Here is a 13,086-nt window from a genome sequence, read left to right as displayed (position 1 = left end):
TACCCCCAGCCCTGCATGAGGGGATGACACCAAATCACAGTCTAACAGGGACACCATGATACCATCTCCACAGCCCTAAAAGTACCACAGGAAACTCTGATCTGCGTATGTGGGGACTGCTCCTTGGACATTTGATCCCTCAGCATCCCTCCATCAGAACCCCAGCAGGCACTCACGTCAGATGGGTAGACCTTGTTGCTGGACCTATCAAATACTTCGATGGTGATTGCATATAGACGTCCAGTCTCAAGCACCCATCTGTCACCAGGGTGGACTGTGAACCCTAGAACAGGAAGTAGGGAGTTCAACGCTCAGGCTACAAGGGCAGCAGGACTGAGAAAGAACCTGGGGCTAAGCACTATATACCCACCCATGTAGAAGCCCACAAAACATTGAATCGGCCTGGCTGCTGGGGACGTAGAGGTATGGGACCTGATGGCCACCATTACTCCTGACTTAGAGAACCAAAGTCGATCTTTCTGATCCCTGGGACCAACACTGAACATACACACTCTAAACACTCATCAGCTTGAATCTGACCCTCAGTAGGTTTAAGCTCTGAGGCTGTGGCAATCAAGGTTCTGACATCCCAGTAGGTCCGAGGCTCCAGTGGATCTAGACTCTGAATCGTCAGCTGGTCTATTCACTGGCCAATGAAAGTCTCTATCCCATGGTCACAAAGGTCGGGCCAAGACCATGGCCATCTAGACTCTGAGGCTGAAGGATGTGTATACTGTGGTGATACTGTGTCTCACCTGTAGTGACAGGAGGTCCAAGCTCTTAGGCACAGCAGGTCTAGCTTGAAGCTAGGACAGGTTTTGTATCCTAGGCTAGAGCACTTGAGAACTCTGGACAAGGTGTATCTGGGTCTGGGCTCTGAGGGTACTGAGCTAGGATGCCAGACTAGCTACTTCTATTCCCACGATACTGTTTGCTTTCTCATCTGCACAACGCCAGCCAAGCTGTTCACTCTCTTCACCCTTCCCACCACAGAAGTTCAGTCTGACACAGCACCTGTCAGACACAGAATCTCCAGAAGTCTTTCCTCTGCCCTGGTGTTTATTCCCACTACAATCTTGCCACCTGTTTGTAACGGCCTCTGCTGTGAAGCTAAGTCTCATCACAGACCAATCAGGTATAGGAGGCTGCTGAGACACAAATGGTCATCCTTCCTGGGGTTGCTACTTGTCAACTGGATTCTGCATCACAAGAGGCTCACAAGCTCTCTGACAAGAGATTCTTAAGGGTTTTGCTGCCCATCTGGCCATCCTTCTTCTGAATGAACTTTGGCAGTGTACTCCATAGGTAAGTTGACTCACACCCTAGGAAATGTTGCCACGGTGGCACCCATGACACATATCACCCAAAGGCCTTGGTGCTGGCTATCACTGAAGCTCTCAGGCCCTAGTGGACCTCAGAGTCTTTTACTGCTACAGATGGTTTCCTCTTCTATCTAATGACTCCTTCTTTTTCCTGGCCAAGGCACTCCCAACTGTTATGTCAATCTAAGGATGCTCTATAACTCAGCTGAGCACCAGGGTCCCCAACCTTGTCAGGCACAGTCAGGTCTGCATGATGCTGGGACTGAGGACTAATACCCCTGAATCTGGCAGACAGAGGATGTGGTCAGGTTCGTGTTAACTAAGACATATACTGCCAAGCTCAACTGCAGTTCTTGCTTGTACTTTTTGATTTCTTGAACTGATGAAGTCAAAAGCTATCAATATCCCCCAGGGGGCCACACTTACCTAGGTAACCGGCTTCAACCACATAGATGGTGCTGTTGGGCAGCCTAGAAGCTCCTTGCATGCGGATACCTGAATTCTTAATTAAGGTACAAAACTTAAAAGACAAAATTTTTAAAAAGCAGCTTGGGTTCCAGCCGCACTCACGTGGCTTGAGCACATGTAGACATCATGTACACTGAGAGGTGGGTTCAGAACCTCTTGCTTAGGCCAATGAGAAAAAAGGTGTGGGACAGTCAAGACCCTTGCTGTACTGTCTACCCTAAAAACCAGGGTCTTTGCAAGGTACCTCAGGGACCACATGGCATACAATCAATCTTGGGTTCTCAACAACCTATATGCCAGTATTCACACAGCCTCTGCCAAGTCCCCTATGAGGGGGCTGTGGTTCCTGAGAAACTTCCAGAAGCCTGGAATAATGTGAGCCTCTGCCACAGACTCCATCTCTGCGAGTCTCTCTGAGTCACCCACAGAGGTGAGCAATTCCACTCAGTGGGTTGCTATTTAGGTTCTTTCTGATTTTCAGGCAGATGGGGAAAACAGTGCTATTTTTAGTCTTGGCTGGCTTTAAAGGAGAAAAACAACTTGGCTTCAAAGTAGTAGGCATGACACAGTGCCAGAGTGGAGGATATTCCTGTGGCCCAGGACCAGGTTGCTCTGTCCCATCTGCATGGCAGTGACCCTTGATGTTTCCTGTGTCAGGACCGCCACAGGCCAGTCAGGGTCTCCTTGAGGATATGGGATGCTGTTCTGAAGCTGCAGCTCATACTGATCAGAAGGCATTGAGAGTTCTGCATGTGAAAACGAGACAAGAAAAGCCGGGAAGGTAAAGATGTGAAATGCTGGGTACCAATACAGACTTCTCCAGGCCTGACTCTTAGCACCTGCCGTCAAGACAGCTGCTTGAAGAGTGCTAACAGAGGTGGGCATCTGACCATGCCCTGAATTGAGCAAGCTCTTCTTTACATCCGGTTTCCAGTGGGGTTCTCACTGGTATTACCAAAAAGGCTGTAGCCAACGGTCTCCTACTGAGTTTCAGATGCTCAGCTTACCATCGTGAAGAATGACTCATGTTCTGACCACTCTCTGTGCATCCCCATATCTTTTTTGTATAAAAATACCTTTCCCAACAATAGTCCAGAAAAAACAGAACAATTCCCCAGGAAATCACAAATTCTGGGAAAACCAACATCTGGGCAGAGAACATAAGCACTTTTGATCTGAATGACAACTGCTGACAAGAATTCAGTTCCCAGGAAAGAAAGTGAGAGCTGACTCCAAGGTCAAGATGTCCTGGGCTTGCTTAGGTATCATGACCAATTTCTCTTATCTCATCCCTCAACAACCCTAGGAACAAGGACTACTGATACCCCAACTTTAGGCAGGGCTGAGCAGAAGCTAGCTCAAGGTCTGCCATGACTTCCACTGTGTTGAGAACCCAAATTTCATATGCTCGAAGTCTGGCCCTCAGCCTAGTAAACACTACAAAGGGTGTGGCCTGGGGCTGGAGATGTGGCTCAGTTGATAAAGCACTTGCTCAGTAAGGATAAGGATGGGCATTCAAATCCCAGCACCCACATAAAGCAAGATCAGTAGCTTGTGCCTGCAATTCCAGCATTCCTGTGGCTAGGTGGGAGACAGAAGAATCCCTGGAAGCTTGCACGTTAGCTAGCCTGGTGTAAGTAGCAGTGAATAACAAGAACCCCCGTTTAAACCAAAGTGGACCAACATTGAGGTTTTTCTCAGACCAGCAGCAGGTATACCCCCATGCTTACATATTCTACCCCCAGAGAGAAAGGGAGAGAAATGATTGGGGGCTGGGGAGATGACTCAGTGAATAAGAGTGCAGAGGACCCATTTGGGCAACTCAAGACCGCATGTAACTCTAGCTCCAGGGGATCTGATACCTATAACACCACAGGCACTTGCACCTGCATGCATATACTCACAAAAACACAGATACTTAATTTCAAAAACATAACCTTAAAAAAATAAGAAATTAAAAAAACATGTAGCCTAGGGGAAGGTGGTCAGGTCACTAGAGGCATGGCCTAGAAAGGAACGAAGGCAGGTCTAGACCCTAGTTAACTCCTGTTATGGAAGAGCAAGCCTGGCTTCCTCTCTTACCAGTGCAGCACATGGTGCCATCATGATCCACCTGTCTTGAGGAGAAACAGTCAAGGGGTCTGCAAACAAAAGGCAGAGCTGAACAAAAGCCGGTCTCTTGGGTCTCCAGATTGTGAGTTATAGCAAGGACCAGCCTTGAGTATTCCATCTAACAGAATATCGACTAAGACATAGTCCTATAGCTAGTTAGGAACAGACTAGCACCCCCTGCCTCCAAGCCTAACCACTTTAGCATTCTCTCCCCTGCATCCTTAGTGTGTCCTAACCAGTCACTCACTCACTGTCAGTAGAGTTGTAGCCATGTACCACTTCTTGACCTGGAATGGAATATGGCCAGTGAAGGAACGTAAGGGGATTTGGGAAAAGAAGCAACTTGCCTACCTTCTGCACCTCTTGTGTGCTCCAAAAAGTCCTCAGAGTACAATCCCTAGACTATCAGCATCACCTGGAAACTCATGTGGATGAGGGATGCAGGTGCAGAGGGTATGTCTGCATCAGGGGCGGGGCTCAATAACACATGTTCACAGAAGCCCTCCAGGTGTGTTACTACATGGCCATAAAGCATCCTAGCAAGATGTTTTCCTATGATTTGTTTCACTGTTTTCTACTGCCTAGGCCCTCAAAGGCCATAGTAGCTGAGGTCAGGTCACTCCAGTTACTGCTTGAGCTGGTAGCAGGACCACGGTACCATCCCATGATGCAGGTTTAGCAAACCTGCAGAATGTAAGGGTTATGGAGTCATATAGACTTCTGCCTAGATTCTGTGGAAAGCTGTAGAGACCCGAGAAAACAATGCATGGCTCTGCATCAAGTGCTCACACAGAAGCACTACAACATACACAGTGCAGAAAAGGCATTCTGTCACCCATGACACACACACCAGCTCAGCCCCTGTGGGGAGAGTGCAGCAGAATTTTAAGAATGAGTTGGACTGGAGACGTACCTCAGGGGCGCTATGCTGGCTATGTCTGTGTTCCTGTTTTGTGTTAGAAGGTTCTTACAGGCTGGGGCTGAAGAAATGGTTCAGGTATTAAGAGCACTGGCCACTACTCCAAAGGACCCAGTTTCAATTCCCAGCACACATATCTAACACGCTATTCTGGCCTCCAGACATCAGGCACACAGTGGTGCTTAGATATACATGCAAGAAACACCCATACACATTATATATCTAATAATATAAATATGCATACACATATATACATACACACATATATTTTAATTACAAGGTTCTGGGGCAAGAGAAGTGGCTCATTGGTTAAGAGCACTTGTTTGATTTATTCCCAGCACCTACATGGAAGTTCATAAATCATCTGTAATGCCTGTTCCATGGGATCCAATGTCCTCTTCTGCCCTCTGCAGGAAAACATATGGAGCACATACATGCAAGCAAAGCATCCATACAAATAACTAAAAGGTTTCTGCAGGTCATCCAAAGTGTCAACATCTATACTCAAACCAAAACACTCATCTTGAGAAGCTTCTGTAAATTCAGAATTCCTGACTGGGAAGGGGTGCCTCTTTGATCACTTTCAATGAATCTTCATACTTTTCTATTTGAGACAAGGCCTTGATCCATAGCCCAGGCTGACTTTGATAGCGTATTCTACCCCAGGATCATCTATATTCATGATCTGCCTGCTTCATCCTCCTGAGGGCCTGATCAGAGACACTACCATGACCAGCCACGGATTTCTTTAATGTGAAAGTCTCAGTGAAATTCCCAATTTCTAGACTTCATAAATTTATGAAAAAATTAATATAAGTTGGATATTAATTTCCAAGCAGAATGGTTAAATCCAGCTCTGGAAGTTAAAGGATATGCCAACAACTAAACATGATGAAAACACTCCAAAGACAGTGATGGGAAAAAGACCATATGAAGAAAATGGCGGGGGCCCCACCTGTGTACTGTGCTCCTAGTAAGCCAATGCCGGCAGGCTATTTCCCAGAGCATCCTCCAGAAGCCTCTCCACGCCTGGCCAATATCATCAACCATCACATAAGCATGTGGCCAACCGATGAGAGCAGGGGACTCGCCTCTTCTGGCTCTGGGATGTCTCTCCTGGGCTGTTACCTCAATTTCTACGGCAGATGAGTCACCAAATCTCCAAAGTTTCTGAACCTTTGGTCGGTCTAATTCTCTGAGCCATGAACCACTATGCTAGCTATTTACCAAAAAGCCTGACAATAGAAATTTGAGGAAGAAAAGGGCTTTGGGCTCACAGTTTGAAAGGCACAATAGGGTAAGTATGAGGTGGCTGGTTATACACATCCAGTCAGGAAGCAGGGCCAGGTGAACTTGGGTGCTGATTTATGACCAGCCCAGTGCCTCCCAGCCATGCTGGCTCCCCCTCCTCTCCCAAGCTGGGCAGTGTCATCTCTTATGGACCCTGTGTAGTAGACCATCTCCACCTTATCGCTAGAAGAACTACAAAGCCCAGTCACTATCCTTAGTATGCTTTCCTGACTTTCTTTTGTGGGGACAGCGGCAAAAAGATAATACTCAGTTGGACTCAATAGCTCTGTGGCCTTCAGGTTTTCCTCTGTGTCCCTGCCTACACCAGGAGGTCTTCAAGAAGCTCACCTCTCAAGGCTGCCAAGTTCTAAAAGGAAGAGTTCTCAGAACTATTACGAACTTCAGGGTGCTCAGTCCTAGTGAAACAGTTTCGGCAATGTTCACCTGTAGGTAAAATTTCTTCTCCGGGGAAAATAAGCAAAAGCCACCTTTCCTTCCAAGAGCCCAATAAAAAGCTGAGGCACAATTCCACCAAAGTTCACTCTGGGGAACCAAGGAGTTTATTGGACTTCCTTACAGAGCACAGGTGAGGAGTTGCTTACAGGGATGTGTGTACTCCTCCCCCAACCAGCCCAAGCCTTACCCAGCAGGGATGCTGGCTTTCCTGTAGGCCCATGCAGTTAAGGCAGCCAGGTGGCAGGAGCAGCTGGATACTCAGGTGAGAAGTCCATGTGCCTTTCCTCTTCTCTGAGTGGGATGTAAACTGTAAGTGAACCTAGCTGGGATGATCTTTTGCAAGGGGCACAGGTGAATATCCCAAGATGCCAGTTGCTTAGCTCAGAGGACAACCACAACGCTCCCCTTTCCAGGTCCTCATCCTTTAAGGAAATGCCATTCCTGGTCTGTATCCTTGCAGAATTTTATACAAGCCTGCTTGTGTTCTCAGGCCTTTTACTCTCCCAACCATGTTCCTTCTTACGATGTCACATTGGTAACCACAAAACTCCACTTATAACTGCTTCACCAAGGTCCCAGAAAACCTTGCCACAGTCTTAGAACCATCCTTGTCCTTCCATAACTTCTTTCCTCAGTCAAAGGTGATATCAAGCTTTGACAGGACCCTTGGGCTGGGCTCCCTGCACATCCTCTTGTCCTTACCTTGACTGGACACCATGCACAGACACAAAACACAAGCTTGCTTCCTTCCATCTTTGTCCTCAGAGAAGTGGATACAGAAGGAGGTAGAGTCCTTCAAATGGACCAAGCAATACCTACTCCAGGATAACTAACCAGATACCGCTGGTGGCTCATAGACGTGGTACCTCTCAGGTTCCCATGCATGAACTGCTATGCAACATAGAATTCAATGTAGGAAACTGTAGGCCTTAAGTCTCTTATAGGTAGCAGCATCTACAGGTCTCTTAAACGCCACCTGCCACTCTGGTGGTCACCTGGGGAGTCATGTGCTGAAGCCCTTTGATGAACAACCCTGAATGCAGCACACTAGTCTTGAGGTCCTCTGAGCACTGTGTTCTGACACCATACTCCTGCATCTATGAACTACATCGTCAGGATTCCTAGGAGGACCAGCTCATCCACCCCCACCTTCTAAAACACCATAGAATTTCCAGAATAGCTCCACTCTTGTCAGTTATGTTTTTCTCACATCCTGAGTAGAAAAGCTCAACTTTGCTCATCAGTCAGAGGCAGGCCATGGGCACAACCTGGTCCAACGTGAGCCAATAGGTCTGGAGTCGCTCTAACTGCAGCCAGAAGAATTGAAAGCAGGGACCCAGCTATAAGCAAACCCATGTTCACAGCACTCTTCATGACAAAAAAGATGGAGCCATGCCAACTGTCAAAGGACAGACAGATGAATAAAATGTGGTCTGATGCCTCAAGGTCTAGATGGCAACGGACCTTGAGGACACAGTCAATAGGAGCCCAATTGCAGAACGAGTACACAGGATTGCATGTAACTGAGGTCCCCAGAGCAGTCAACTTCATTAGACAGTGGTTAGTGGGTGGTGGGTGTGAAGGAGAGGGATGGGGTGTGTTTAATGAGGACATTGAAAAAGTTCTGGAGATGGATGAGGTGATAGTTACAAAGTGCTATGAAGGAATGTAATGCCGCTGATCTGTACACACAAAAGCTTTACGGCGGTGAACTTGCTGTGCTGTGTATTTTATCACAGTAAGAAACAGGGAAGTGGCTTAAGAGAGAGTTCAGTGGTTAAGATCACCAGCTTCTTCCACAGAGGACCCAGGGTCAGTTCCCAGTACCTATACAGTAGCTCACTACCATAGTGGCTAACTCCAGTTCCAGGGGATCCACTGCCCTCTTCTGGCTTCCTCAGGTACTGTGTGCACAGAGCTGCCCACCCCCCATTCAGGCAAGACACCCATATACATAAAAAATAAAATACTTTTTAAAAGAAAGAGGGAAACATCTATCATGACTTCTCAATCACGAATGTACCTGTAATTTTCCCTTGCCTGATCTTCTGAACCTTGTAGTGAATGGACGTTCCCACCAGCAGGTAGACATCATAGGCTGGATTCAGAAGGATATTCTCCAAGATCAGCAGCCTGACTTCCGCAGGGCGAACATTCTTGCACAGAGAAAAGGAGAAAGAGGGTGAGGTGGGGTGTGGAACGGGAGCAGAGGAATTGTAGGTAAGAAAGGTTTAAGGTGTTTTTCTTTTTGGGGTGATGGTGATATGCTGTGTGTGTGTGTGTGTGTGTGTGTGTGTGTGTGTGTGTGTGTGTGTGTGCGTTTTAATGAGTACGGGTGTGGTGCTTAGACTGCATGTGTGTCTGTGCACCACATGCATTCCTCATTCCCACTAAGGCCAGAAGAGAGTGTTGGATACTCTGGAACTGGAGTTATAGATGGTTATGAGCTACCATATGGGTACCAGAACCAAACCCAGGTCCTCTGGAAAAGTAGCAAGTGCTTTTAACTGCTGAATCATCTCTTCAATCCATGGTTGTTTTGTTGTTGTTGTTGTTGTTGTTTAGATTTTTTTAACATTTATATTCTCTTAAATTATGTGAATATGTGTGTGTGTCTGTGTGTATATGCTACATGTGTGAGTGTGCCTCCGGAGGTCAGGGGCTACCCTATATCTAGATTCTGAGCCACCTAATGTAGTTTTTGGGAAATGAACTTGAGCTCTTTGTAAGATCAGCAAGCACAATTAACTACTAAGCCATCTCTACAGCACAATTCGTTATACTTTTATGCAGAGCTGGGGACTGATATGAGGAGTGGCCCATACTAGGTATACAGCTCAGGTACAGCTAAAGCCCCAGAACTGTTTAATTTTTTGACTTCTGAGTATGTCCTTACTGAGACATGGAGAAATAGGATATCACTTGTAACTCCACAGCCTAGACTCTAGGAGAATCCCATGGGTATGGTACCAGGATGCATTCAAAACTGTCACTGAAAAAACATATGACTACTCACTGTACCTTTTCCATGTCCTATCTTGATTTAAAGTGACAGTAACTACACAGAAAGAAACCAGAGGAGCCAAGAACAATGTCTACAGATGCTGTGGCTACCAGTACCCAGGCTTTCATTCCACAAATGCTCAGAGGTCCAGGATGACCGGAAAGGCAGAATACTGTGTGTACTCAGTTCCTACTCCCTGGTCTCTTCCCAGCTCACACCTCAGGTCCAGTCTAGACCTCAGGAAGCAACCTGAGAGACTGAGCAGAAGGATGACAGGGTCTCCTGTCCATTGTACCTTGGGTGCCAGATTCCCCAGGAGCTGTGGTTTTCATTGTTGGAGAAAACTAATGGCAGAAATGATGCTTGCTGACAGGAATGACAATAGACCTAGAATTTTCTGGGTGGATTTATGGCCATTTTCCATCTCCATAGATTTGCTTCAGTATCCCAATGGCCGACACAGGTCTGGACATAGGGCAGGTGCTGCCTAGCAAGGCCGGCAGGAAAAGCCTTTTACTAACTGGGGAAAGGTGGGGAGAAGCAACCATCCACAAAAAGCCACGGAGCCAGTCTCAGGTGGTAGGTGTGCTCCTGAGTCGGGATGGGGAGCACTTCATGGAAACAAGGTATCTCCTTCAAAACTGGGGAAAAGATGCTGTGACATCTGTGACGCTGACTCCTGGAGCCTCGGCCTCCCCTCCGTACGTCATGACTCACACACCAAACAAACAGAAAGACACAGAAGTCATAACGCCCTCGAGCCCATTCTGTAGTCCACTGTCATCCTTACCCCACTGTGGGGACAGCACAGTGAACTTAGGCCCACCTTGTAGACAGCCTCCTGAATGCGAGCCTTGAGCTTGGAGCTTCCAGTCTTCATCCCAGACACTAGGATGGTATCGCCCTGCTTGGCTGCCTTCTCCATCTCTGAGATGTAGGAAGGCGGGATATACGTAGATTCCAAGAAGGTGAGGATTCTGAAAGGAGAATGCATCATGAGACCTGAGCATAGAATTTCTCAGAACCCAGTGTGGCATTCATCATTATAAGGTTCTCCTCCTGATAGACCCCTGAATAAGGGGTGCTGATGTCACAAATCATACTGCCTGAAAACATTAGAAACACATCTTTGCTACTGCCTGAGTCAGAGCAGCAATGCGTCTGTGGAATACACCTGATCTTGGGAACGGACACTCTATCAACACCCATACGTGATAAAGTACATTGGAATTTGAGACAATCAGCTAAGTCCACAAGGAAAACTCACATTAAAAGGCAAACTCAAGAGGGTCAGTAATGCTGATGAGCTCAGCAGAAAGGTCACATAGTGAACCCTCCTGGCTTATGTGTCCCTACCTTGTCTTTCTTTCAGCCAGCAATTCACAACAAGCCCCCTGCTCTGCCCAACAAGGAACAGGCTGCAGGACACGCTTACTGTCTCCCCAGGATCAATCCCGCACTGTGCTAAGCTATGGTTAATCATCCAATATCTCAGTGACAGAGTGCGGCCTAGTATGCACAAGACCTAGGTTCTATGCCCAGCACCACACCAGCATCAGACACATACCACCTGGACTGTCATTTTCATAAGTGTCAAGACCCTGAAAAATCAAAGAAAGACCAAGGGATTGTCCAGGCTGACAGAGAAAAAAAAAAAAAAAAGGAAAGTGACAGCATGACAGCATGTAATATGTGACCGTGGGTTGCTAGTATACATTCTGAATATAGCATGCATATGGGTGAACTTCCTGGTTTTTTAAAAAATATTTACTTTTATTTTGATGTGTGTCTTGCTTGCATATATATCTGTGCTCCATGTGCATGCAGTGCTTGTGAAGGTCAGAAGAAGGTGTTGGATCCCCTGGAACCAAAGCTACAGACAGCTATGAGCTACAAGGGTGCTGGGAATCAAACCTGAGTCCTCTGCAAGAGCAGCCAATGTTTTTAACCGCTGGCCCATCTCTCCAGCCCCAAATTCCTGGTCTTGATAACTGTATTGTAGATACTCAAGAAAATATCCTAACGGTAGTGGAAACACAGTAAAATGAGCAAAGGTGATAAGACATCTCCCAGGCAACAGGCCCTCAGGTAATTTAGGGAAAAGTTTTCTGCACTACAGACAGAGCCTTTAACCAGGGCTTTAAATGTAAGGAGTATGACTTAGGAAAGAAACTTAAAAAGAAAAATTTCTTTTACATTTATTACCACCCCAATTCACGCGCGTGCGTGCGTGTGTGTGGGAGCACGTGCATGTATGTATGTGTGAGTGATGGCTCAAGTAAGAAGGTCAGAGGACAATTTGCAGGAGTCAATTCTCCTTCTTCCATGTGGCATCACCTGGGGACTCACATCATCTTGGTAATAAGACCCTTTGCCTGCCAAGCCATCTTGCTGACTCAGAAAGAACTTTTCATTCTGTCAAAAATACATTTGACTCATCACAGGCTCAGGAGCTTCCATGCTGGATAAAAGAGATCTACAGAGGTCTGAGTACAAAGTGCCAACTGAGCCACTTACCAACAGGCCCACTCTCTCTAAACCTCAGTTTCCCTGGCTGGAAAGTGGAAAGGTTAATAGGTGGCATGGGCCAGACAGATGCTGGGGGAGGGCTATATTGAGTCCAGAGGCACTGACGCCCTCTCTTTATGAGTCTGACTGTACTCTATGTTGAGACCCAGCCTATCCTAAAAACTGTTTTTGTTGCTGGCCTGTCCTCTTAGCCAGAACTTGCCTCCCCTTTAACTTTCTCACCAGGGAAGCACTTCCCTCTAGGGTCACCCACATGTCCCTTGCACCCCAAGACAGCCTTCCAGAGTTGTGTCTTCTTTGTTCAGCTAGATATCCCAATCTCTCTGACAAGTTCCCTTAGAATATATCACAATGCGCCACAGAGGCTGCTTGCATGCTTGGGAAACACTAAACTCTTCCCAATCAGTTATTGTAAGCACCAAGCATCCTGGGAGATGCCCTAGCCTCTTCACTGACAGGAGAAAGCCTAAGGACCTCCAATTTCTGCATCCACTTAAAGGTTGCCAGGCCTTGTCACAGAGCCTCTTACCGTAGGGCATTGTGGGAGTCTGAGAATCCGTTGGCCTCTGTATCCTTCACAATTGTCCAATCAAAGACCAGCCCTGCCAGGGTGCTGAAGGTATTCCCTGTAAAAGAATTTAGAGGCAGAAATGCATGAGTTTGCTCCCTAGGGTCCAGGGACAGAGAGATGACAATTTTGACTACATGCAGACACAGTGCTCAGCACCACACCCTTGCAAGGTACACACCATGACCTCCTTTTCAGAAAGGGGAAACTAAGGCTCAAAGGAATGGTGGTACTTGCTTCTTACCATAAAAGGCTGAGCCAAGATTTGAACTCAGGCCTGTCCCTCCCCACTTAACATTGAACTCTCTGTAGGTGTAGATACCTTAGGAGGCCACTGACACTTAAGCTATTAATCCTCCTCCTTGTCATCTCCTGAAGAGAGAATGCCTCCCTTCAAGGTACAGGAGCATGGGAATAT

The 13,086-nt window shown here is 46.9% G+C and overlaps 1 protein-coding gene across 1 annotated transcript in view; it reads right to left on the bottom strand.

The window, feature by feature from the left end:
- The window catches only part of Nup210 (nucleoporin 210), a 92,547-nt gene that overhangs the window by 55,772 nt on the left and 23,689 nt on the right, over positions 1 to 13,086 (bottom strand). Inside the window, exons 4-9 of the mRNA XM_038320739.1 lie at positions 12,630 to 12,726; positions 10,398 to 10,548; positions 8,591 to 8,723; positions 2,378 to 2,536; positions 1,749 to 1,817; positions 177 to 283 (exon numbers count right to left, since the gene is read on the bottom strand). Coding sequence (XP_038176667.1) covers positions 177 to 283; positions 1,749 to 1,817; positions 2,378 to 2,536; positions 8,591 to 8,723; positions 10,398 to 10,548; positions 12,630 to 12,726 — 716 coding nt within the window. The remainder of the gene's footprint in view (positions 1 to 176; positions 284 to 1,748; positions 1,818 to 2,377; positions 2,537 to 8,590; positions 8,724 to 10,397; positions 10,549 to 12,629; positions 12,727 to 13,086) is intronic.

The sequence above is a fragment of the Arvicola amphibius genome, chromosome 2 (assembly GCF_903992535.2).
Source record: "Arvicola amphibius chromosome 2, mArvAmp1.2, whole genome shotgun sequence".
NCBI lineage: Eukaryota > Metazoa > Chordata > Mammalia > Rodentia > Cricetidae > Arvicola > Arvicola amphibius.
Note: the sequence above shows the minus strand (reverse complement) of the source record. Positions and strands in the feature narration are given on the sequence as shown.